Source organism: Eucalyptus grandis, chromosome 8, assembly GCF_016545825.1.
Source record: "Eucalyptus grandis isolate ANBG69807.140 chromosome 8, ASM1654582v1, whole genome shotgun sequence".
NCBI classification, from domain to species: domain Eukaryota; kingdom Viridiplantae; phylum Streptophyta; class Magnoliopsida; order Myrtales; family Myrtaceae; genus Eucalyptus; species Eucalyptus grandis.
Window position 1 is genome coordinate 16,512,227 of NC_052619.1, and position 26,292 is coordinate 16,538,518.

Sequence of the window (26,292 nt, forward strand, 5' to 3'; positions counted from 1 at the left end):
GGCGTCTGTTTTCCTCCCTTGCTTTTGCGAGGCCTGGGGCCGTTTGGAAGCCGACCTCACTCTGCTTCGTCCTCTCGAACGCCTATCACGGGCTGCATCCTTGGGAGGACCACGGTTTGAGGTCTCCGCTGATGCAGAAACCTTGCCCGTGAGCAAGGAGGACCGGGCCTCCTTGTTTCGATTGAGAGGGCTAGAAGCCTTCTCCGTTCCAGCTCTCAACTGGGCCGCAATACTCGGCTCACCAACCACAGCAGATGGAGCAGCCATAACTACAATAATACCCAGCCAGCTAAACCCGAACCCTCTACACAGCAGCCATCAAGAGAGCGAGAGACTAACCGGGCGTTCTGAACGGACTGACCAGCTCCTACTAGAAGGGATGAAGACCCTCGTCCAGGGCTGTAGCACAACCCCTCGAGATCCGGTGATGCACCAGCAGCCGTTCGGAGAATGGCGCAGCACAACGGGGTCGGGACTACAGCCGCACCAGCAGTCGATCAAGAGCAGGGCCGAGGCACAGCAGGCTTACCTGAGGGTGTTGGGACGCCTACCAACCACTACGAGCAGGCCCGAGTCGCTCCAGCAACCGCACCTCGAGGGATCGAGCAGCACAGCAGTAGGGCGCTTCTCGTGAAGAAGGGCAGCTCAGATCTCGCCCCAGAGAGGAAGAAACCCGAATCCGTTCAGTGAGGAACGAGGGGCTTACCCGAGGAGCTGAACCCCCAAATTTCACGCCAAACGGAGGTCTGGATCGGCCGGATCGAGCAGAGGAAGCCGGCGAGAATCAGGTCAGAAAACAGAGGAAGAGAGGGTGATGAACAGTACCCTTGCGTGCTTTTTGGCCATCTCTGTTGCATCCGGTAAGTTTTGCCCATCTGAGTTGATTTTTTTTTTTTTTTTTTATATGCTCTCTGGTTTTACTTTTTATCCAGACTCCTCTCGAATGTCTAGAAGCTGCCTTGAGAGAAGAAGTGCGGGAGGTGAGGGTTGTTGCATTTACTTTGGAAAATCGACTTTGTAAAGCCGTTGCTGGTTTCATTTAGTATTTTCCTGCAGATATGGGACAGTATTCCTAAGTCAGAGCAGCACAAGGGAACTCCTGTCAGTCATTTTTTTAATGTAGGTGCTCTGATGCTTGTATGAGTTCCTCTCGATGATTTGCTTTTGCCTCTAATCGTCGAAATGAAGTTCAACCTAATGACTCTTTCTGCTTTCCAGGTTGAGGTCGTTGCTCTTTCTGATTATGAAGAAGAGGAAGAGCGATTTAAAGATGAGGTATACCTACCTTGCATCCCATAGAAGCACGTTTGGACCTTGAATACGATTGCCCAATTTTTATGTCGGCTTTGTTGTTGTGTCTCGACAAGATTTTCAAATGCCGCAGTGGGCGCCCTTTCTTTCGCATAAATCCTGTGCTTGAGTACTGTTTAGGACAAAGCTTCGGTCCTCGTATGCATGAGTTTCGGAATATCTGTGGAAATGCCACTCATCATCAACTGCTATTTTTGATTTCTCTGGGGCTTATCATTGGTCAGTCATCCATTATTGAGTTTGGTGATTTTCATTACTCTTCTGTTCACATTCTTAATCAATTGTAGTTTGAGACGTGTTATGTTTCCATCTCATCTTCTTGTGCTCTGTATTATGGAATTTGGAGCATTGGTTGCCAAATGAATTTTACCCTTTCTTTGCACTAATCTTTTGCCATATGGTCGAATTTCCTTGGACGAACAGGTGGACGCCCTTAGAGGGTGGTTCTTGGATAGTACCGCACCTGGTGGGCTGGCAGGAGATCGAAGGGGGGCAGTTCCTAGTTCAGGATTTTGTTTTAGTGCTCAGCGTATTTGGATGGTCATTAAGGAGAATAAGGACTTGGACTTGCTTGCGGACAGGGTGAGTGTTAATTGAAGGGCAACTGGATATATTGCTGATAATGAGAATGATAATGGATGCATCATGCTATCCGTGTTAAGGTCATGGTTGCTCACATACGATGTGAAGAAATTGCCGACGAACAATATTCCAGTCTTACTTAAAATGAGGTATCGATCTGGTTCTTGCTGGACATGAAACTTGCTTGTCATGTTTCACTATTTTGAAATGCAAGCATATGCAATTTATCTAACACATATTAAGATCAGGCGAACTCTTCTTAACATGTTAGGACTAGCTTTCGATGAAGGAGGCTGCGCAGTTGGGAGCAATTCCCGGTTTCGGAAAGAAACTAAATTCCATTCTTGACATGTGTTTATTTGGGTAAGATGAGTAATATTATTATTTGATGAGTTACAGATAATGGTGCGGCAACTGGATTTTATGTTCAATAAATAATGCAAGTACATTAAGGTTATCCAACACAATCGGCTCCATGTTCTTACTTTTAAGAATGTTGTTTCTGAGTTTTTCTTGGCTTACGTGAAGTGGGAGTAGCAGGAGCATTTTCTTTTCTTGGAACAAGTGCATTTTTTTAAAGAGCAAACACAAAGGAAGCCTCAGCTTTTTTGAATTTTATATTGTTTCATTTTAGGTTGTACAAGTGATATATCTACTATATAATTGTTGAGTTCTAGCCTGAGTAGATGAGATATAGCTGTTGAGGTCTAGCCTGTGTAGATGAGATATAGCTATTTTGTTCAAGTAATCATTCCAGCTTGAAATGGCCCCCCTTCATTCGCAATCTGAGTATTATTTCAACTGGTTGAATGGTTGCTTTTGAGCAATCATCTTCTTGTTTGATTGATCAGTTTACTTGATGGTAGGAGATTAATGGCTAGTCAGTGTAGCAGTTGCCTAGCTTAATTTGACCTTCTGTTTGTGATGTTTCCTGGTTTTATTTTTGGGTGAAGATTATGTTCTAGGATTAGAAATTTATTTATCAATACAAGTACGTTTCATCTATATAATTTTTTGTGGCCCTTATTAGGTACGAATCATAGACTACGCATTTCGATGGGAATGTCAGATCTAAGAGGCGGAAGCAGCTTGAAAAATGGTCACTTCGAGTAAGAAGTTATGGGGGTGGTTTTCCTTGCTTAAAGTGCTTCACTTTTTTGGGTTCTATTGTATGACTACCACTTCAAGCTGCTTGGAACGTGGAAATATTTTTCCTTTTTGATACATTTTTCTTTCAGTTAGGATGTTTTCATTTGAAGTAAGCTTACACAGAGAGACTGTCCGTTGAGGACATCTTATCATATGTTGCTTATTGTGTTTTGTTGTTTCGTCAACTGGCATGACCAGCTTTCCAAGCAGTCCTTGGTCATATTTTGTATGGATGTCTAGGTGAGTTCAAGGAAAGATTTGACAAGGCTTTGGAAGGAGAGGAAGAGTTTTTAGTGGCTACTCGTGACTGTACTTGGTCTTATATGGCCTTATTTGACGAACGATGCGCAGGTATGGCAACTTGTAATCTGATATTTGTAAAGTCAATGCTTTGAAAAATTTGGCCACAAACGAAGGTTTGTCATTGTGCTTTGTCTTGTAACTAAGCTTTTTCTTGGTTCTTTGACTCTTGTTGTGCTTTCATTTGCACTCCTTTAGTGGCCTATTAGTTGTTTTACTTGCATCAGTTAGAAATGAAGGTTTGTGTTTGAGACTAGAGGCTATGTGAAAATATGGTCTTGTTGGTAAATAACACTCTGGGCATTTAGGAAACTATTTGTATGTGTTCATGCCATGCTCACTTTTGACTTGTTATTAGGGGAATTTTACCACCGAATGCTTGGATAAGTTTCGTATCATACTTTGAACAGATGTTGTAATTGAACAAGTCAAATGGGATACGTCTAGCGTACAGGAGAGGTTGCGGAGTCGCATTGATGCCCATGTTGGTTCAGTCCGTGATACCAAGGTCTCTTAGCTTACGAAAGCACATAAGGTAGCATAATGAGCAGAGAGATTTCTTCTTCTCTCGAGCTTCTCTCTTTACAGATGGAGGGCTTTTCCCCTTTTTATTTAATGGTGGTTGATGGGATCTACATGAATTATATCATGTTTTTACAGGCAAGACTGAAGGAAGCATTGTCTGGACCAGTGGAAGCTCTTTTGAAGGGAGCTACTATTGAATCTAATCGACGAGTAAATCGCAAACTTAAAGATGCCTACCACTCCTTCATTAGCTCAACGACCCTTCGAGATACTTTATTTGCTCTTTTTCGTACGATAGACCTTCCATAATCTTCATAACATCCAGCCTTCCTTCCTTCATCTGTTGATCCATCTCATAAGAAGAGAGGGCACTAGAGAATCGACTTATGACCAACATAGTCTCGCGCCTCTCTTTACAGATGGAGGGCTTTTCCCTTTTTTACTTAATGGTGGTTGATGGGATCTACACGAATTATATCATGTTTTTACAGGCAAGATTGAAGGAAGCATTGTTTGGACCGGTGGAAGCTCTTTTTAAGTGAGCTACTAGTGAAACCTGGTCGGCCATCAGGACACTTCTTTCGCGCAAGACTATGTTGGCCATAAGTTGGTTCTCTAGTGCCCTCTCTTCTTATGAGATGGATCAATAGATGAAGGAAGGAAGGCTGGATGTTATGAAAGATTATGGAAGGTCTGTCATACGAAAAAGAGCAAATAAAGTATCTCGAAGGGTCGTTGAGCTAATGAAGGAGTGGTAGGCATCTTTAAGTTTGTGATTTACTCGTGGGTTAGATTTAATAGTACTTGAAATCCTTATATGCTTCATTTTCTATCTAGTTTTGCTACACTGTTTAGCCATGATGTTAACTATGTGGATAGAGTCTGGAGGAGTAGGGAGGATGTTTGAGATATCGCACGACAAGCTCGTTTGGCAGTATGCAAAATTTATATGTGACAAACATTTTTCATGTTTCTCCCGTTGCTTGCTTGTGGATCTTTCACAAGAAACTATTCAATGACGCTTGTAGTCATTAAGGTTGCTGTTTGCAATGGCGGCAATTCGTTTGGATGGTGAGAAAGATAATATTGAAACTTTTGTTGGTTCGATTGTTGGACAACAAACCTTATGCCACTAACGGGAGCATAGATCGCTTGGCTTTAAGCACGTTGGAAGATGTGAGTTTTACTTTTATCGTGCTGGTTCCAATTAATGCAGATCTTCAATTTGCTAAGAGCACTTACACTCATTGTTTAATTGCAGATTCCTTCATCCGAAACACTGATCATGCCCCAGGAGTGCAAAATACTATGGATGCAATTTATTGCAGAGACGCAGCACACCATTGATCGAAGCAGTGAAGGAAGAATTACTGTCACACCCCAAAATCAACAAGAATGGGGGATGACACAGCTGTCCTTCCACTCAAAGATGCGGCCTTAAAGCTCCCAAAATCCAACTCTTAAAAGTCCCCACATCCATATCGCTCTCGGATCTATTCATCGTTAGTCGAGGAACCTGAAAAAGAATGGAAAATAGAGGGGTGAGCAACCATGGCTCAATGAGTAGTGCATCTCTTCTAAGCGAATCGAGCACCCACTATGCATATTTACAAAACCAAATTACAACTTTTTAACTCAAATTTAGGATATAACAAACATACAGTAAAAAGAATAAGTTACATACGCTTCAACATAGCTATATTTATAGTGGTCTAATCCAATGATCAATCTCATTAATTCACACGCCAATGGTTCATTCTATTTATTAATCTTATACCACACAAAACCCAGAAACTTAACAAACCTTTAGGGCCAAAATATAACATTTCTTACTTTAACACAACATGGTCAAAGCAAAAATATTCAAGATAATAATAGGCAAATGCCAATGGTCTAACCCATTGGTCAATCTCATAAAACATGTATGAATGGTCTATTCCATTGATTAATCTCATCAAACCACACATCGATAATTTAATTGAAATTACACGTTGATGGTCCATTCCAATGACTAATCTCAAATTACACGTCAATGGTTAATTCCAACGATTAATCTCAAATTACACATCGATGATCCATTCCATCGACCCAACTCATATCACATGTTAATGGTCAACTCCATTGACCAATTCGTTGCTCAATATCAAACCATGATCACGATACAACGTCTGGTGACGAGACGACCAAGATTTCACCCTTGGCAATGTCTCCATCTATTATTAGCCGGTGACTCAGCTCACAAGGATATCCTAGAAAAGTATGCGCATACCCACAAGCCCCTTGTTGGGCTCACAGCGATATTGTACATCCACAACAATCCAAACCACACCATCTATAATTCTCAAACCAAATTCATAAAACATTTTATATATCACAAAAAGATTTCGCAACTCAACTTATCCACCAAAATATTTCCATAAAACATTCTCAAATAATTTCAAAACCCGTCTCATAAATCAATTTCAAATCAAATACATTTCAAAAAGTTTATCACAAATCATTATCTATATAACCTTCCATAAATCATCTCAAAGTTGAGCTTTTCGTGAAATGATTTCACAAACTCAAAACATGCAATATTTCTCAACTTCGTTAATCAAACATAATATATATTCATAAAACGTTCTCACACTATTTTCAAATATCAAAACTTAGTAAATGCCCGATCTAACTTTTATGCAATAAATATGCTTATTTATAACTCATAAAATATTAAATCTTTATCGTTTTGAAGACATCAGCTTATAAATTCTTTGAAGAGATAGCACCACTCACCTGGGAAAGTTGAATTGAGCCAACGCACTCATATTCCTATTAATAAATCGAAAATGATATTAAAACCAGGTAATATGCCACTCTCCAACTAACGACTCAACTAAATTATGTTAAATCATCGATAAAAAGACACTTACGTGCTAATAAATCACTCAACCAAAACAAAGTTGTCCTTAGCGCGAAGTGCGAGCACGAAACTTCATCATGCCATAATTTTCTCCACCAAACTCCGTTAAAAGCGCACTTATAATCAATGAAAAACTCATCCAACATACTACAAGAACCCTAATTTAGCTAACCCGAAATCAAGCCGAAAATCAACAAAATATAGCTCTGAAATTCTGGTCGTGCACTGTTCATCACGGGCGATAAACTTCAAAATTTTGTTTCGGGCAAACTGTGAGCTCAAATTACAATCCATAAAATCCCACAGCTCCACAACATCCCAAGTTATCATTTCTACAAAAATACTTAGCTCAATGACTCAAAAATCATACTTCGTTGCTCGATTTTCCCAAAATTCCGAATTTCAAGCCCTAGGTCCAAAATTACTCTGATTGAACGAAGGGGGAGCACGAGTGCTTACCAAGCATTGCGTTACGTAGTTAATGTGGCTTGGTGAGGCTCCCATGACAAGAACGCGCAAGCCCCTCTTTTTCTTTTATCTTCTTCTTTCTCTCTTTCTTCTTCTCTCTGTGTTCTAGCTCCCTCATTTCCCTATAAATGGGTTGTGGGGGGAGGCACCGTGGGATGTCCTATTTAGGGTGGAGCAGTTTAAAGACCTGCTCAGGTCTAACTCTCTCCCCTTTTTTCCTTTTTATCTCCTCCTTTTTCTTTTCCTTTTTCTTTTTTTTTTCTTTCTGTCTTTTCTTCCTCTCTCTCTTCTCTTTTCCCTCTCCCGAAAACTCTCGATTCCTCTCTCTCTCTTTCTGCTGAAGCTTCTACCTTTTTCTTTTTAATTTTTGACTAGGTCAAAACCCATATTTTACAATTACTGCTCAGGCACGTTTTATTGTCATTAAAATGCATGTTATCATCCCCCACCCCCAACGCACACACTAACACAAGAAAAATGAAAAGAAAAAGAAAGAGGCTCTATTTAATCCAGTGCACTAGAGCGCTGAGAAATATTTTCAATTCCATGAACATTTGCTGATTATTTGATTATTTGCTCTCTTCTTTTTGGAATTATCAGGAAGAGGAGAGCCGCAATGGGTGGTCGAAAGGGTGGCCAGTTTTGGGGTTAGTACTTTTAGGGCTTTGCGGATGGAGAAAATGTCTTTGGGCATATTAAATTGTTATAAGGGAAACACGGACATAGGATGCCGATCCCATATGCACGTGAACAAACACGTGAAAGCTACCCGAAGATGAAGATGAAGGTCGTTACACTTTTTTTTTTTTTTGGTCATAGGTCCATAGGCTTCATTTGCCCAAAATTTATGGGATTTTTCCTCCCCGTAATCAATAGCTTGTGTGGGACCCAAATTTTTTTAAAAAAAAAAAAAGAGGCATGGCCGTGAATCGTTTTCAACAGATTCCTGGAAAATTCAGGTGTCTGATGCGAGACATTGCCTCGGTCGCAACAGCGTTCGCTCGATTGTTTTCGGCTAAGGTTTTCTCTTTTTTTTTTCTTGACTAATTGTGTCAATTTCCTAAATTTTTCCCCCTAGAAAGGAAAGAAATATTCTAATTTCTAGATCCTTGGCGATCAAACTCGGTCTGTTGAGGCCGGTTCCCACAAGGCCCCATGCACCCGGCCTGTTTGCAGCCCGTCTTCTTCCTAAAACCAACGAAGCTTAGTTTCTTCCAAGCCACCACCACACCCTTCCGACATAGCCCCACCATCTCCGGCCAACATCCCTCATCGTCAAGCCCCTCGCCCCAATGATGAAGCCCCATTCAATATGTCTTCCCAAAATTTCTTTGTCGCTCCGTGTGAGAGAGACATTCTCAAATGAAAATCCACGCAGGCCCAAATTCCAGGTCAGCAAGGGACGAACCGAAGAGCCGGTTCCGGGTCTGCTAGGGCCCATTTCAAATTTTGGGCTTGGGAGATACTTTGGGGCCCATCTCGTAACTTCAAGAGCAAACCATTTGACGGCCCTAGCTAGCTTTCCCCTCGCACCGAAGAAGTCCCTTCTCCTTCCATCCGGGACTTCCCTTCCTCCACCGTAGTCCGCCTTATCCCTCCCGCGCCATTCGGTTGCCGTTGAGAGCTTCTTCGTCGTCATTGTCTTCCGATTCCGAGAACTTCTTCGGCAACGACTCCTTCGGTTTCATCCCCTGGGCTGACGGCGATTACGGTAGATTTTGAGAATCTTCTTGATTATCATTGATTGCCCGTCTTCTTCCCAAAACCAACGAAGCTTAGTTTCTTCCAAGCCACCACCACACCCTTCCGACATAGCCCCACCATCTCCGGCCGACATCCCTCATCGTCAAGCCCCTCGCCCCAATGATGAAGCCCCATTCAATATGTCTTCCCATAATTTCTTTGTCGCTCCGTGTGAGAGAGAGACATTCTCAAATGAAAATCTCACGCAAACCCAAATTCTAGGTCAGCACGGGACGGACCGAAGAGCCGGTTCTGGGTCCACGGGGCCCATTTTGAATTTTGGGCTCGGGAGATACTTTGGGGCCCATCTCGTAACTTCAAGAGCAAACCATTTGACGGCCCTAGCTAGCTTTCCCCTCGCATCGAAGAAGTCCCTTCTCCTTCCGTCCGGAGACTCCCCTTCCTCCACCGTAGTCCGCCTTATCCCTCCCGCATCCTTCGGTTGCTGTTGAGAGCTTCTTCGTCGTCATCGTCTTCCGATTCCGAGAACTTCTTCGGCAACGACTCCTTCGGTTTCTTCCCTTGGGCTAACGGCGATTCCGGTAGATTTTGAGAATCTTCTTGATTATCATTGATTGCCCGTCTTCTTCCCAAAACCAACGAAGCTTAGTTTCTTCCAAGCCACCACCACACCCTTCCGACATAGCCCCACCATCTCCGGCCGACATCCCTCATCGTCAAGCCCCTCGCCCCAATGATGAAGCCCCATTCAATATGTCTTCCCATAATTTCTTTGTCGCTCCGTGTGAGAGAGGCATTCTCAAATGAAAATCCACGCAAACCCAAATTCCAGGTCAGCAAGGGACGAACCGAAGAGCCGGTTCCGGGTCCGCTGGGGCCCATTTCGAATTTTGGGCTCGGGAGATACTTTGGGGCCCATCTCGTAACTTCAAGAGCAAACCATTTGACGGCCCTAGCTAGCTTTCCCCTCGCACCGAAGAAGTCCCTTCTCCTTCCGTCCGGAGACTCCCCTTCCTCCACCGTAGTCCGCCTTATCCCTCCCGCGCCCTTCGGTTGCCGTTGAGAGCTTCTTCGTCGTCATCGTCTTCCGATTCCGTGAACTTCTTCGGCAACGACTCCTTCGGTTTCTTCCCCTGGGCTGACGGCGATTCCGGTAGGCTTTGAGAATCTTCTTGATTATCGTTGATTGCCCGTCTTCTTCCCAAAACCAACGAAGCTTAGTTTCTTCCAAGCCACCACCACACCCTTCCGACATAACCCTCCATCTCCTACTGACATCCCTCATCGTCAAGCCCCTCGCCCCGATGATGAAGTTCCATTCAATATGTCTTCCCATAATTTCTTTGTCGCTCCGTGTGAGAGAGGCATTCTCAAATGAAAATCCACGCAAACCCAAATTCCAGGTCAACAAGGGACGAACCGAAGAGCCGGTTCCGGGTCCGCTGGGGCCCATTTCGAATTTTAGTCTCGGGAGATACTTTGGGGCCCATCTCGTAACTTCAAGAGTAAACCATTTGACGGCCCTAGCTAGCTTTCCCCTCGCACCGAGGAAGTCCATTCTCCTTCCATCCGGAGACTCCCCTTCCTCCACCGTAGTCCGCCTTATCCCTCCCACGCCCTTCGGTTGCCGTTGAGAGCTTCTTCGTCGTCATCGTCTTCCGATTCCAGGAACTTCTTCGGCAACGACTCCTTCGGTTTCTTCCCCTGGGCTGACGGCGATTCCGGTAGGCTTTGAGAATCTTCTTGATTATCGTTGATTGCCCGTCTTCTTCCCAAAACCAACGAAGCTTAGTTTCTTCCAAGCCACCACCACACCCTTCCGACATAGCCCCACCATCTCCGGCCGACATCCCTCATTATCAAGCCCCTCGCCCCAATGATGAAGCCCCATTCAATATGTCTTCCCATAATTTCTTTGTCGCTCCGTGTGAGAGAGACATTCTCAAATGAAAATCCACGCAGGCCCAAATTCCAGGTCAGCAAGGGACGAACCGAAGAGCCGGTTCCGAGTCCGCTGGGGCCCATTTCGAAGTTTGGGCTCGGGAGATACTTTGGGGCCAATCGCGTAACTTCAAGAGCAAACCATTTGACGCCCTAGCTAGCTTTCCCCGCACCGAAGAAGTCCCTTCCCCTTCCGTCCGGAGACTCCCCTTCCTCCACCGTAGTCCGCCTTATCCCTCCCGCGCCCTTCGGTTGCCGTTGAGAGCTTCTTCGTCGTCATCGTCTTTCGATTCCGAGAACTTCTTCGGCAACGACTCCTTCGGTTTCTTCCCTTGGGTGACGGCGATTCCGGTAGGCTTTGAGAATCTTCTTGATTATCATTGATTGCCCGTCTTCTTCCCAAAACCAACGAAGCTTAGTTTCTTCCAAGCCACCACCACACCCTTCCGACATAGCCCCACCATCTCCGGCCGACATCCCTTATCGTCAAGCTCATCGCCCCGATGATGAAGCCCCATTCAATATGTCTTCTCATAATTTCTTTGTCGCTCCGTGTGAGAGGGGCATTCTCAAATGAAAATCCATGCAGCCCAAATTCCAGATCAGGAAGGGACGAACCGAAGAGCTGGTTCTGGTCCGCTGGGCCCATTTCGAATTTTGGGCTCGGGAGATACTTTGGCGCCCATCTCGTAACTTCAAGAGCAAACCATTTGACGGCCCTAACTAGGTTTCCCCTCGCACCGAAGAAGTCCATGCTCCTTCCATCCGGAGACTCCCATTCCTCCACCGTAGTCCGCCTTATCCCTCCCGCGCCCTTCGGTTGCCGTTGAGAGCTTCTTCGTCGTCATTGTCTTCTGATTCCGGGAACTTCTTCGGCAACGACTCCTTCGGTTTCTTCCCTGGGCTTGACGGCGATTCCGGTAGGCTTTGAGAATCTTCTTGATTATCGTTGATTGCCCGTCTTCTTCCCAAAACCAACGAAGCTTAGTTTCTTCCAAGCCACCACCACACCCTTCCGACATAATCCCCACCATCTCCGGCCGACATCCCTCATCGTCAAGCCCCTCGCCCCAATGATGAAGCCCCATTCAATATGTCTTCCCATAATTTCTTTGTCGCTCCGTGTGAGAGAGGCATTCTCAAATGAAAATCCACGCAGGCCCAAATTCCAAAGTTAGTCACAAGGGATGAACCGAAGAGCCGGTTCCGGGTCCGCTGGGGCCCATTTCGAATTTTGGGCTCGGGAGATACTTTGGGGCCCATCTCGTAACTTCAAGAGAAAACCATTTGACGGCCCTAACTAGCTTTCCCGTCGCACCAAAGAAGTCCATTCTCCTTCCGTCCGGAGACTCCCCTTCCTCCACCGTAGTCCGCCTTATCCCTCTCGCGCCCTTTAGTTGCCGTTGAGAGCTTCTTCGTCATCATCGTCTTCCGATTCCGGGAACTTCTTCGGCAACGACTCCTTCGGTTTCTTCCCCTAGGCCGATGGCGATTCCGGTAGGCTTTGAGAATCTTCTTGATTATCGTTGATTGCCCGTCTTCTTCCCAAAACCAACGAAGCTTAGTTTCTTCCAAGCCACCACCACACCCTTCCGACATAGCCCCACCATCTCCGGCCGACATCCCTCATCGTCAAGCCCCTCGCCCCAATGATGAAGCCCCATTCAATATGTCTTCCTATAATTTCTTTATCGCTCCGTGTGAGAGAGGCATTCTCAAATGAAAATCCACGCAGCCCAAATTCCAGGTCAGCACGGGACGGACCGAAGAGCCGGTTCCGAGTCCGCCGGGGCCCATTTCGAATTTTGGGCTCGGGAGATACTTTGGGGCCCATCTCGTAACTTCAAGAGCAAACCATTTGACGGCCCTAGCTAGCTTTCCCCTCCCACCGAAGAAGTCCTTCTCCTTCCGTCCGGAGACTCCTCTTCCTCCACCGTAGTCCACCTTATCCCTCCTGCGCCCTTCGGTTGCCGTTGAGAGCTTCTTCGTCATCGTCGTCTTCCGATTCCGGGAACTTCTTCGGCAACGACTCCTTCGATTTCTTCCGCTAGGCTGATGGCGATTTCGGTAGGCTTTGAGAATCTTCTTGATTATCGTTGATTGCCCATCTTCTTCCCAAAACCAACGAAGCTTAGTTTCTTCCAAGCCACCACCACACCCTTCCGACATAGCCCCACCATCTCCGGCCGACATCCCTCATCGTGAAGCCCCTCGCCCCAATGATGAAGCCCCATTCAATATGTCTTCCCATAATTTCTTTGTCGCTCCGTGTGAGAGTGGCATTCTCAAATGAAAATCCACACAGGCCCAAATTCCAAGTCAGCAAGGGACGAACCGAAGAGCCGGTTCCGGGTCCGCTGGGGCCCATTTCGAATTTTGGGCTCGAGAGATACTTTGGGGCCCATCACGTAACTTCAAGAGCAAACCATTTGACGGCCCTAGCTAGCTTTCCCCTCGCACCGAAGAAGTCCCTTCTCCTTCCGTCCGGAGACTCCCATTCCTCCACCGTAGTCCGCCTTATCCCTACCACGCCCTTCGGTTGCCGTTGAGAGCTTCTTCGTCGTCATCGTCTTCCGATTTCGGGAACTTCTTCGGCAACGACTCCTTCAGTTTCTTCCCCTGGGCTGACGGCGATTCCGGTAGGCTTTGAGAATCTTCTTGATTATCATTGATTGCGTGTCTTCTTCCCAAAACCAACGAAGCTTAGTTTCTTCCAAGCCACCACCACACTCTTTCGACATAGCCCCACCATCTCCGGCCGACATCCCTCATCGTGAAGCCCCTCGCCCTAATGATGAAGCCCCATTCAATATGTCTTCCCATAATTTCTTTGTTGCTCCGTGTGAGAGAGGCATTCCCAAATGAAAATCCACGCAGGCCCAAATTCCAAGTCAGCACGGGACGGACCGAAGAGCTGGTTTCGGGTCCGCCGGGCCCATTTCGAATTTTGGGCTCGGGAGATACTTTGGGGCCCATCTCGTAACTTCAAGAGCAAACCATTTGACGGCCCTAGCTAGCTTTCCTTTTGCACCAAAGAAGTCCCTTCTCCTTCCGTCCGGAGACTCCCCTTCCTCCACCGTAGTCCGCCTTATCCCTCCCGCGCCCTTCGGTTGCCGTTGAGAGCTTCTTCGTCGTCGTTGTCTTCCGATTCCGGGAACTTCTTCGGCAACGACTCCTTCGGTTTCTTCCCCTAGGCTGATGGCGATTCCGGTAGGCTTTGAGAATCTTCTTGATTATTGTTGATTGCCCGTCTTCTTTCCAAAACCAACGAAGCTTAGTTTCTTCCAAGCCGCCACCACACCCTTCCGACATAGCCCCACCATCTCCGGCCGACATCCCTCATCGTCAAGCCCCTCGCCCTAATGATGAAGCCCCATTCAATATGTCTTCCCATAATTTCTTTGTCGCTCCGTGTAAGAGAGGCATTCCCAAATGAAAATCCACGTAGGCCCAAATTCTAGGTCAGCACGGGACGAACCGAAGAGCCGGTTCCGGGTCCGCCGAGGCCCATTTCGAATTTTGGGCTTAGGAGATACTTTGGGGCCCATCTCGTAACTTCAAGAGCAAACCATTTGACGACCCTAGCTAGCTTTCCCCTCGCACCGAAGAAGTCCCTTCACCTTCCGTCCGGAGACTCCCCTTCCTCCATCGTAGTCCGCCTTATCCCTCCCGCGCCCTTCGATTGCCGTTGAGTGCTTCTTCGTTGTCGTTGTTTTCCGATTCCGGGAACTTCTTCGGGAACGACTCCTTCGGTTTCTTCCCCTGGGCTGATGGTGATTCTGGTAGGCTTTGAGAATCTTCTTGATTATCGTTGATTGCCCATTGTTTTGAGGCGAATTTCGCGGGGCAATCCGTTGGATATTGGAAGTTGGTCGGTGATCTGTAGAGTTTCGGTTTCTATTGAATAGGTGCTTTGTGATTGAGGGACGAGCGTCCTTATTCACTGCTCGAGATTTGCCATCATGGAGTCTCCTCCGTCGCCGGTTGTCGATATAGGTACCTATTAATTGCATAGATAATCATTAGATTATCACAAAGATATGTTGATTTAATGTTTTAGGCTGCGTTTGGTCTACCGGATAAAAACCATGATAGGAAACATTTTATCCTATTTCGTGTTTGGTAGCTGTTTAAGATATGATAAGGTCGGATATAGATGAGATATAAATCAGATAAAAAAATTCGAGAGGGAAGGTGGGATAAGGTCGGATAAGATTTCTTTTATCCGAAACATAAAACCCTATGCTTTTTTTCTTTCTCCATTGTTCACCCACGGACGACTCTTTGTTTCCAAAGTATTGACGTTGAAGCCTTATCCTCAATAGTTCTCCGATTCTCATCAAAATTTTACGAAAGCCTTCTTCCTCCAAGGTAAGACCCCCCGTTCACCGGCGATCGCCACCGATCTCCCTCTCGATCGATTCCCCCCACTACGATGTTTTCCTAGCTTCGAATGCACCCCGGCTGCCGAGGCCGCCGGCGCCCCGATCGTCCCTGTCGCACTGCCGGGTCCGGGCGGTCGTGGCCCGTTTCGGCACGGTGGGGATGCGGGGGAAATACGTGAATTCTGCTGTTGTTGTGTTTTTGACTTCTTTTTTTTCATGGAATTGGGAGTGTGGTGTCCGTATTTTTGTTTTTTTTTTTTGTCTGCTTGCAGTTATGGGGGGTGGGATTGATTGAGGTGAACGTGGCTAATTGCTTGGGAAAATTGAAGCTTTTCGGTTTTTGTTTGAGCTCCGGAGGATGATTTTGGTTGGGTATAACGGTTTGGATCGTTGCGGTTTCCACTTTGATAGTTATAAAACATTTGGGCATTTGTTTCTTCCCAAAAGGCCATAGTCTCATATGGTGAAGGGCCACTATGATAGCCCCATGCTGAAGAAGATTTTAAAAGGAAGCGCTGTTACTCAAAAGGAGGATGCTGGGAACTTGCAGCAGGAAGCAGCTTTGGTAAGAAAGGTGCTAATGGAAGTGTTTTGCAAATTGACACTAAAACTACTGCAGAATAATGAACTGAGTAGAAACACAACGGCACCAGAAATGCTCATTATAGTCGTTCTATTTATTAAAGAAAACCATAGGAGTGTGCCTTATTTCAGGTAAATACAGGGTACTGTGTTGAGTAGATACTTGATAATTTGATTTCCTTTCTAGTTACAATTAGGCAAAGGCTAGTTGCTGCTGCCTATCCAATGTGATGTTAGTTGATCTCATGTAACGCCGTTGGATCAGGACTGGAAATTTCTTTTAAATATATGATCCATAAATTTTATCAGTTCTAAAAAGTTTGCGCTGCTATTCATTGTTTCTTTTTAATGGTGTAACTTGACTATTCTTCGATCATATCATCTTGATTGTTATAATTGGCCATAAGACCACAGCTATCAATTTATCCTTTTTTTCCACAATATGGGCAATTCTTTGGATGTCGCCATTGCATTCACGCTCAATTTTACATCTGGTCATTGGTTTTCTACACGATTGACAACCTGTTGCCATAAACCAACCGTTGTCCCTCGCTCACATACTTGGTGTTGCGTATATAGTTATACGTGAGTCTACCTTGTGAACCGTTTAGGCCTGCTTCAACCTGGGTGCATGCTCGTGTCATTTTGCTTATGATGAGGACACGCGATGACATGGATGTCAAGTCGTCATCTGATAATGTTTGATAGGGCTGTGTTTTCTTTGATCCTGTTAGATGCTTCGTAGAGCAAATGAAAGATGTTCTGTTTTATGCCGGACCTTTTCCTCAGTTCTTTGATGACTCGTGATCTTCAGTAAGATGATGCAATCTCATGCCATTCAAACGCATGTGAGATGGCTCCAGGAAAATTGCTTTTCAATGCTTTTATAACTCGTACTGTAATCTACTATTCTTTGACTAGTAACTACTTTGAGGGGTATCCAAAAAATTATTTCAGAGGAACACAAAAGATTATTACGATGCATAATCATGAAATTCGATGGGAATCTGTTAATTTGAAAAATATATATTGTTTTGGATGATTTTATAAATATTAAACCTGCAAATTTGTACTTGTCTAATGTTATGGTTTTTAAAATATCCGAACTTAAATCCGTAGTTCACCAAACGATAGATTGGATAAGATATGAGGATATCTGACTTTAAATCCGTAGTTCACCAAATATTTGATGGGATATGAAGAAATCCATGGATTTCTTATCCTATCCTATCTAGTCCTATTCCGTTTAGAAATCTGGACGATCAAACGTAGCCTTAGTTCTCTTTTAATCTATTCGACCATATAAATTGAATAAATGATTGATATATACTGTTCGGGAAGAGGTTCGATCACGAAAGTATGTCAAATTTAACGCTTCATTGTATTTCCCTTTTAGTCTATAATCGAGAGTATGTTATCACATCTTCTTTGTTATGAAAGCTGTGGCGATTTTTCATGGGCAGATGACCCTGCTGAATGTTCCCTTACTCAATTCATAGACGCAAGGGGTGCTTTCAACATCCATGCATTAGAAAAATTCATCAGTGATGTGAGATTGGAGGAAACATGCGTTTCATACGTTGTCTTTTCTATATTCGGGGCTCAAGTACCGGTGACTGGATGAGTTCTCATCTCGCTATCGAATAGCTTGGCTACTCCATTTGTTTAGAAACCTAGTCACTACTTTTGCTCGATGGATACTTTTGCTTCTTAATTGGATTTCTCATGTTTAACTGGAAATTACTTACCATTCTTTCGGGATATATTGCCTGTGATAATGTTTAGTGACTTTCGGGATATATTGCCTGTGATAATGTTTAGTGACTTTCGAGATATATTGCTTGTGATAATTTTTAGTGAAGTCATATTGACACTTAAATTTCGTCATTTTACTTAAGACTTAATAGCATTAAAAGTAAGAAATTAGTCACAAAAAAAATCATCATTATTTAGGTATTGTGTTTTCACTATTGCACTGCACATTGATTGGTCTTTTCTTAATTTCTTCCAAAGTTCGTCATAAAAAAATGAAAATTAAAGATTTATCAAAAGAAATTAATTACAAAAAAAAAAAAAAAAAGAAAAAAAGAGAAAAAAGAAAAAAAGAGGGGCAATCGGGCTGGGTTCGGACAAGCCTTGGGCTGGCGCCTTCCTCTCTTTCTTTTACTCTTTCCCTCGTGCTGGGCCCGGCCCAGCCCTTTTTCCTTTCAGCCTAGCCCGCGCTCGAGCTGGTCGTCTCCCTCCTGCCATCCTTCACGCACGCCTGCCAAAAAGGAAGAAAAGCAGCAACAGCAGAGGGGAGTAGGGGGAACAGCCGAATCAGGGGACGATCGGCTGGAGTTGGTGGTGGCGGATTAGGCCAGCAAGGGCAGCTGGCACGGTAGAAGGCCGGGCGCCCGCGTAGAGAAGAAAAGGAACGGAGAAGGACTCTGAAAGAGGCGGGGGGGATTTTTGGCCGAGAGAGAGGGGAGAGGGCCTTTGGCGAGAGAGCTTGAAGGAAGGAGAGGGGTAGAAATGAAGAGTGACCGGGAAGAAGGAGGCCCGGAATCCACCTCTACCGAGCATCGCTCGGCCACCCCCGATGCGAGCTTGCGCCACCAAGTCGGTCATAGATGGTGTCGTTGTTTTTGTATTTTCCTAGTGCCCTTTCTAAGCATCTTTGTCATAGATGGTGGGGGTGTTTTTGCTCCCACTAAATAACAGCATCCCAGCATTTTCTCAAAAAACACAGGCGTAGGCCTTTAGTTAGTGGGTCTGCAACCATTGGGCCCCCCAGTAAAAAAAAACCTTTTGAATGCCCATTTGCGAAATGTGGGCATTTTAAATGCATATCTATAAATCAGAAGCTTTTGAATGCCGGGGACCACAAAGCCACATTTGCATTCGGATGCTTCCAAGCACACTAGCATAAGGACATGCTTTCTCAAAATCTGAATTTTGTGAAAGACTCAATTTATCACCCTTAACAATAGGAGCAATTCATCGCGTCACCCAATGAGCAGCGTGAGTGATCCTTATGGATCTCATCGAACAAAAGATCTCCTCCGCCGTTTGTCGCTTCTTCTTCGCCGTTCGTCTTCTTCGTTGCCAAAGATGGCCGAAGAAGCCTGTCGGGGTTTACGACCTCGTGTTTCATAGATTTTATCTCATCTTTCATGGAGGACGCGTATTGCTCTTTTCCCATGCAGCAAAATTTGCTTTTGTCTACGGGATGAGACCAGCCTTTTCAGGGCGTACTCTCGGCCGGCTGATCGAGGGTAAGAGCCATATGAACATCTGTCATTTCCATAACAAACAGAAAATCCTCTCTCCATCTCTTAAAATTCGAACCAGCAAGAACCTCAATGGTGACGGAGTTACCATTTACGGAAAATGTGACTGAAAGACAAGCAATATATATAATTAGCATCATGTGAGCATTGTGTAACTTGACGCACAAGTACACTTCAGGAGTTACATGCAAAAATCACATAATCACCTTTGGGCAGAATACATGACAAGCAATTGTACACTCCCCACATGATAAGGGTTATGAGAATATATTCCAATCTTCGTGAATTCATCACCTTTGGGTATATGAACCATTAGGATCGGTCACTCCTCCACCACACTATCATATATACCTCCATGAACTAATACATAATCACCTCCTTTGGGAGTATGACTATGCATTAGACCCAGGAGACATCCCAATCAATATACGAGAGTTGAAATTTCTCAAACTCAACCAAGTGTGCCACTTTGGCGGTCACAACTCAATTGAATCCCCTTGAAACTCTCATCCCGGATATAATATTTACATCTCACATACATCATATATACATGTGATTTAACTTTAGTGATAGGGGCATCATATCAGTCAAATCACATGCCATGCTAATTACATTGCCTTATTCATTAATAAAATACAATAAAGTTTAATTTTTATTAATGAATCACACTTTTATAATGTTTATGTGATAACATACCTATATCCCGGACCTGTATTTTCTAAATCACAAAAAAATACAAGAAAAATACGCAAAAAAGCACGTATTTAGGGCTTTGCATGTATTTTCACATTCATAAAATCATCAAAGATATAAAATAAATACACCATGACGTAGAAAATAATCATACGAGTCCATCGCCGCCGGCCACGCGCAGATCGGAGCCTCACGCCCCGCACGTGCCGGAGTCTGTTGTGCGTGGAGCCTGTGGCGGGCGTCAAAGGCCGGTCAAAACCGGTCTGGCGGTGGCGGTCCGACCGGTTCAGTCCGACCATCCGGTTCAGCCGCCCGGTCTGACTGGTTGACCGGGTCGGGTTAGGTCAACGGGTCGGGTCATCGGTCAGGTTCAATCGGATCAAATTCAAATGCAGGTGGCGATTTCAGATTTTTAAAAAATAAAAATAAGCGCGCGGCGTGGGGGGCCAAAGCTAATTTTTTGCCAAATGTGTGAATTTTATTTTTTATTGAACTAAAAGTCAAAATCACAAATTGGGCAAGATCCATACTAATTAGTGCTAATTATGCTCAATTATGTTCGCTAGGATTATGGAGGCTTTGATACCACATGTTAAAAATTGCGCAAAACCCCACCATAACTAGAACAAAAACATGCATGATTAAGTAGAAAGAATTGACACACTTGTTTTGGAATCCATTGTTCTTGAAGCGGAAACGGAAACACAATGTTCCACGCGCAAGTCCTTCTCCTCTATTGCCCTCTGTATCACTGGTCAATGGGCGGCCCCCACGTGTGGCGTTGAACGCTCCTAGGTGAGGATATAGGTGAGAATTGGGTTAGAGGAGAGAGCCCAACCAGTCCCCCTCATTACGGGCTGCGGGCTCGGCTCCTCGGCCCACACTTCCGCCCATATTAGACTCATTAAGAAATCTTCTATCTCACCTTAGACCAAACCCCGTAAAACGATAAACGTTAAACGGTAGAAATTATAATATCAATTAATGTAGTCCACAATTAGAAAAACTCTTACAGAATCCACCTCTACCGAGCATCGCTCGGCCAGCCCGACCTTGCACCAACGGTCATAGATGGTGTCGTTGTTTTTCTATTTTCCTAGTGCCCATTCTAAGCATCTTTGTCATAGATGGTGTCGTTGGGTTGGCCTTGAGCAAGTTGGGAGCAGGTTTCTGCTAAAAACTGTATTCCAGGTATTTCTTGTCTTCTTTTCAACATCTTTTTCATAGGTGGGGTCATTATATTGGCCATGCACAAGCTGCCAGCAAGCCTTTTCTGAAACCTGTATTCCAGGTGTTTCTTGTCCTCTTGCCTTAACATAAGCTAAATGTTTAGTTTTTAGAGTTAATGATAAAGTTGCGACTCTTCTTGAAGGCCATAATGCGATTGTTTTGTCCAAGGAAAACAACTCTCGTATTCGTATTACGGGATAAAACAAGGAGGGTTGGTACCTATACTTAATCATGTTTCCATTTCAGATTGTGATGGTTTTTATTTGCTCGTTTTGGTTGCATCCAGTAAATTTTGCCCATCTGAGTTTTTTTTTTTTTTATATGCTCTCTGGTTTTTCTTTTTATCCAGACTCCTTTGGAATGTCTAGAAGCTGCCCTGAGGGAAGAAGTGCGGGAGGTGAGGGTTGTTGCATTTCCTTTGGAAAATCGATTTTGTAAAACCGTTGCTGGTTTCATTTAGTATTTTCCTACAGATATGGGACAGTATTCCTAAGTCAGAGCAGCACAAGGGAACTCCTGTCAGTCATTTTTTTAATGTAGGTGCTCCGATGCTTGTATGAGTTCCTCTCGATGATATGCTTTTGCCTCTAATCGTCGAAATGAAGTTCAACCTAATGACTCTCTTCTGCTTTCCAGGTTGAGGTCGTTGCTCTTTCTGATTATGAAGAAGAGGAAGAGCGATTTAAAGATGAGGTATACCTACCTTGCATCCCTTAAAAGCACGTTTGGACCTTGAATAATTTGCCCAATTTTTATGTCGGCTTTGTTGTTGTGTCTCGACAAGATTTTCAAATGCCGCAATGGGCGCCCTTTCTTTCACATAAATCCTGTGCTTGAGTACTGTTTAGGACAAAGCTTCGGTCCTCGTATGCATGAGTTTTGGAATATCTGTGGAAATGCCACTCATCATCGACTGCTATTTCTGATTTCTCTAGGGCTTATCCTTGGTCAGTCATCCCTTATTGAGTTTGGTGATTTTCACTACTCTTCTGTTCACATTCTTAATCAATTGTAGTTTGAGACGTGTTTTGTTTCCATCTCATCTTCTTGTGCTCTGTATTATGGAATTTGGAGCATTGGTTGCCAAATGGATTTTACCCTTCCTTCGCACTAATCTTTTGCCATATGGTCGAATTTCGGTGGACGTCCTTAGAGGGTGGTTCTTGGATAGTACCGCACCTGGTGGGCTGGCAGGAGATCGAAGGGGGGCAGTTCCTAGTTCAGGATTTTGTTTTATTGCTCAGCGTATTTGGATGGTCATTAAGGAGAATAAGGACTTGGACTTGCCTGCGCACCGGGTGAGTGTTAATTGAAGGGCAACTGGATATATTGCTGATAATGAGAATGCTAATGGACGCATCATGCTATCCGTGTTAAGGTCATGGTTGCTCACATACGATGTGAAGAAATTGCCGACGAACATTATTCCAGTCTTACTGAAAATGAGGTATCGATCTGATTCTTTGGACATGAAACTTGCTTGTCATGTTTCGCTATTTTGAAATGCAAGCATATGCAATTTATCTTACACATATAAGATCAGGCGAACCCTTCTTAACATGTTAGGACTGGCTTTCGATGAAGGAGGTTGCGCAGTTTGGAGCAATTCCCGATTTTGGAAAGAAACTGAGTTCCATTCTTGACACGTGTTTATCTGGGTAAGATGAGTAATATTATTATTTGATGAGTTACAGATGGTGGTGCGGCAACTGGATTTTATGTTCATTAAATAATGCAATTACATTAAGGTTATTCAACACAATCGGCTTACTTTTAAGAATGTTATTTCTAAGTTTTTGCTGGCTTACGTGAAGTGTGAGCAGTAGGAGCATTTTCTTTTCTTGGAACAAGTGCATTTTTTTAAAGAGCAAACAAAGGAAGCCTCAGCTTTTCTGATTGTACAAGTTTGCCTCTGATATATCTACTATTTAATTGTTGAGTTCTAGCTTGAGTAGATGAGATATAGCTGTTAAGGTCTAGCCTGTGTAGATGACATATAGCTATTCTGTTCAGCTGATCATTCCAGCTTGAAATGGCCCCCCTTCATTCGCAATTTGAGTATTATTTCAATTGGTTGAATGGTTGCTTTTGGGCAATCATCTTCTTGTTTGATTGATCAGTTGATGGTAGGAGAGTAATGGCTAGTCACAGTGTAGCAGTTGCGTAGCTGATGGCTTAGCTTAATTTGGCCTTCTGTTTGTGATGTTTCCTGGTTTTATTTTTGGGTGAAGATTATGTTTTGTCAGGATTAGAAATTTATTTATCACTACAAGTACGTTTCATCTATATAAATTTTTGTGGCCCTTATTAGGTACAAATCACAGACTACGCATTTCGATGGGAATGTTAGATCTAAGAGGTGGAAGCAGCTTGAAAAATGGTCACTTCGAGTAAAGAAGTTATGGGGGTGGTTTTCCTTGCTTAAAGTGCTTCACTTTTTTGGGTTCTATTGTATGACTACCACTTCAAGCTGCTTGGAATGTGCAAATATTTTTCTTTTTTGACACATTTTTCTTTCAGATGTTTTCATTTGAAGTAAGCATACCGTTGAGGACATCTTATCATATGTTGCATATTGTGTTTTGTTGTTTCGTCAGCTGGTACGACCAGCTTTCCAAGCAGTCCTTGGTCATATTCTGTATGGATGTCTAGGTGAGTTAAAGGAAAGATTTGGTAAAGCTTTGGAAGGAGGGGAAGAGTTTTCAGTGGCTGCTCGTGACTGTACTCGGTCTTATATGGCCCTATTTGACGAACGATGCGCAGGTACAGCAACTTGTAACCTGATGTTTGTAAAGTCAAAGCACAGTGGCAAACCTTGCTTTGTCCTGTAACTAAGCTTTTCTTGGTTTCTTAGTTACAAGACAAAGCACAATGACTTTTTCAGAGCATTGACTTTACAAACATCAGGTTACAAGTTGCCGTACCTATGCATCGTTCGTCAATTAGGGCCATATAAGATCGAGTACAGTCACGAGCAGCCACTGAAAACTCTTCCTCCTTCCAAAGCCTTGCCAAATCTTTCCTTGAACTCACCTAGACATCCATACAGAATATGTCCAAGGAGGGGAAGAGTTTTCAGTGGCTGCTTGTGACTGTACTCGGTCTTATATGGCCCTATTTGACGAACGATGCGTAAGTACAGCAACTTTAAACCTGATGTTTGTAAAGTCAATGCTCTGAAAAAGTAGGCCATGATTGTGCTTGCATTTGCACTCCTTTGGTGGCCTATTAGTTGTTTTACTTGCATCAGTTAGAAATGAAGGTTTGTGTCTGAGACCAAAGGCTGATGTGAAAATATGGTCTTGTTGGTAAATAACACTCTAGGCATTTAGGAAACTATTTGTATGTTCATGCCATGCTCACTTTTGACTTGTTATTAGGGGAATTTTACCACCGAATGCATGGATAAGTTTCATATCATACTTTGAACAGATGTTGTAATTGAACAAGCCAAATGAGATATGTCTAGTGTACGGGAGAGGCTGCAGAGTCGCGTTGATGCCCATGTTGGTTCGGTCCGTGATACCAAGGTCTTTGAGCTTACGAAAGCACATAAGGTAGCATAATGAGCAAAGAGATTTCTTCTTCTCTCGAGCTTCTATCTTTACGGATGGAGGGCTTTTCCCCTTTTACTTAATGGTGGTTCATGGGATCTGCACGAATTATATCATGAAGGAAGCATTGTCTGGACCAGTGGAAGCTCTTTTGAAGGGAGCTACTATTGAATCTAACCGACGAGTAAATCACAAACTTAAAGATACCTACCACTCCTTTATTAGCTTAATGACCATTCTAGATACTTTATTTGCTTTCTTTCGTACGATAGACCTTCCATAATCTTTCATAACATCCAGCCTTCCTTCCTTCATCTGTTAATCCATCTCATAAGAAGAGAGGGCACTAAGAACCGACTTATGGCCAACATAGTCTTGTGCCTCTCTTTACAGATGGAGGGCTTTTCCCCCTTTTACTTAATGGTGGTTGATGGGATTTGCACGAATTATATCATGTTTTTATAGGCAAGACTGAAGGAGTATTGTCTGCACCAGTGGAAGCTCTTTTGAAGGGAGCTACTAGTGAAACCTGGTCGGCCATTAGGACACTTCTTTCGCTCGAGACTATGTTGGCCATAAGTCGGTTTTCTAGTGCCCTCTCTTTTTATGAGATGGATCAACAGATGAAGAAAGAAAGGTTAGATGTTATGAAAGATTATGGAAGGTCTATCGTATGAAAAAGAGCAAATAAAGTATCTTGAAGGGTCGTTGAGCTAATGAAGGAGTGGTAGGCATCTTTAAGTTTGCGATTTACTCGTCGGTTAGATTCAATAGTACTTGAAATCCTTATGTGCTTCATTTTCTATCCAGTTTTGTTACACTATTTAGCCATGATGTTGACTATGTGGATAGAGTCTGGAGGAGTGGGGAGGATGTTCGGGATATCACACGACAAGCTTGTTTGGCAATATGCAAAATTTATATGCGGCAAATATTTTTCATATTTCTCCTATTGCTTGCTTGTGATCTTTTACTGAAATGATTCAATGACATATTTCTCCTATTGCTTGCTTGTGGATCTTTTACTGAAATGATTCAATGACGCTTGTAGTCATTAAGGTTGCTGTCTGCGATGGCGGCAATTCGTTTGGATGGTGAGAAGGATCATATCGAACAACTTTTGTTGGTTTGATTGTTGGACAACAAACCTCATGCCACTGACGGGAGCATAGATCGCTTGACTTTAAGCACGTGGGAAGATGTGAGTTTTGCTTTTATTGTGCTAGTTCCAATTAATGCAGATCTTCAATTTGCTGAGAGCACTTACATTCACTGTTTAATTGCATATTCCTTAGTCCGAAACACTGATCACGCCCCAGGAGTGCAAAACAATCTGGATGCAATTTATTGCAGAGATGCAGCACACCATTGATCGAGTAGTGAGGGAAACAATTACTGCTCAGGCACGTTTTATTGTCATTAAAATGCATGTTATCATCCCCCACCCCACCGAAGCACACTAACACAAGAAAAATGAAAAGAAAAAGAAAGAGGCTCTATTTAATCCAGTGCACTATAGCGCTGAGAAATATTTTCAATTCCACGAACATTTGCTGATTATTTGATTATTTGCACAGTTCTTTTTGGAATTATCAGAAACAGAAGAGCCACAATGGGTGGTCGAAAGGGTGGCCAGTTTTGGGGTTAGTACTTTTAGGGCTCTGCGGATGGAGAAAATGTCTTTAGGCATATTA

The 26,292-nt window shown here is 43.8% G+C and overlaps 2 protein-coding genes across 4 annotated transcripts; both read left to right on the plus strand.

Annotated features, from left to right (window-relative positions):
- Positions 1-872: 872 nt before the first annotated feature.
- On the plus strand, positions 873-26,235 carry LOC120286788. Of its 3 annotated transcripts, none has more exons than XR_005545501.1 (6): positions 873-980; positions 1,057-1,119; positions 1,219-1,275; positions 1,735-2,256; positions 2,924-4,801; positions 25,650-26,235. XR_005545501.1 is itself a non-coding variant. In XM_039299289.1 (6 exons), coding segments are annotated over exons 2-6 (300 nt in total). In that variant the 5' UTR covers positions 873-980; positions 1,057-1,117; the 3' UTR covers positions 2,937-3,503. The 3 variants fall into 3 exon arrangements, 2 of the variants coding, with proteins under 2 accessions (XP_039155223.1, XP_039155222.1); XM_039299289.1 differs by lacking the exon at positions 25,650-26,235 and having other exon boundaries at positions 1,735-1,893; positions 1,974-2,042; positions 2,924-3,503; XM_039299288.1 differs by lacking the exons at positions 2,924-4,801; positions 25,650-26,235 and having other exon boundaries at positions 1,735-1,893; positions 1,974-2,042; positions 2,142-2,532.
- On the plus strand, positions 20,889-23,817 carry LOC104424060 (protein ROOT HAIR DEFECTIVE 3 homolog 1-like). The gene is made up of 8 exons (XM_039299290.1): positions 20,889-21,255; positions 21,394-21,441; positions 21,518-21,580; positions 21,681-21,736; positions 22,183-22,342; positions 22,423-22,491; positions 22,611-22,702; positions 23,356-23,817. Exons 1-8 carry the CDS (start codon positions 21,160-21,162, stop codon positions 23,546-23,548), a joined length of 777 nt encoding a protein of 258 aa, XP_039155224.1. The 5' UTR covers positions 20,889-21,159; the 3' UTR covers positions 23,549-23,817.
- Positions 26,236-26,292: the final 57 nt, after the last annotated feature.

Excerpts from the sequence above, each read along its gene's own strand:
- LOC120286788 (XM_039299288.1), top strand. Across the intron at positions 1,276-1,734 it reads AAGAGCGATTTAAAGATGAG|GTGGACGCCCTTAGAGGGTG; the intron begins GTATACCTACCT and ends TTGGACGAACAG. Across the intron at positions 1,894-1,973 it reads TGGACTTGCTTGCGGACAGG|GTCATGGTTGCTCACATACG; the intron begins GTGAGTGTTAAT and ends ATCCGTGTTAAG.
- LOC104424060 (XM_039299290.1), top strand. The coding sequence starts at position 21,160 with ATGATAAAGTTGCGACTCTTCTTGAAGGCCATAATGCGATTGTTTTGT. Across the intron at positions 21,737-22,182 it reads GAAGAGCGATTTAAAGATGA|GGTGGACGTCCTTAGAGGGT; the intron begins GGTATACCTACC and ends TGGTCGAATTTC. Across the intron at positions 22,492-22,610 it reads CCAGTCTTACTGAAAATGAG|GACTGGCTTTCGATGAAGGA; the intron begins GTATCGATCTGA and ends TTAACATGTTAG.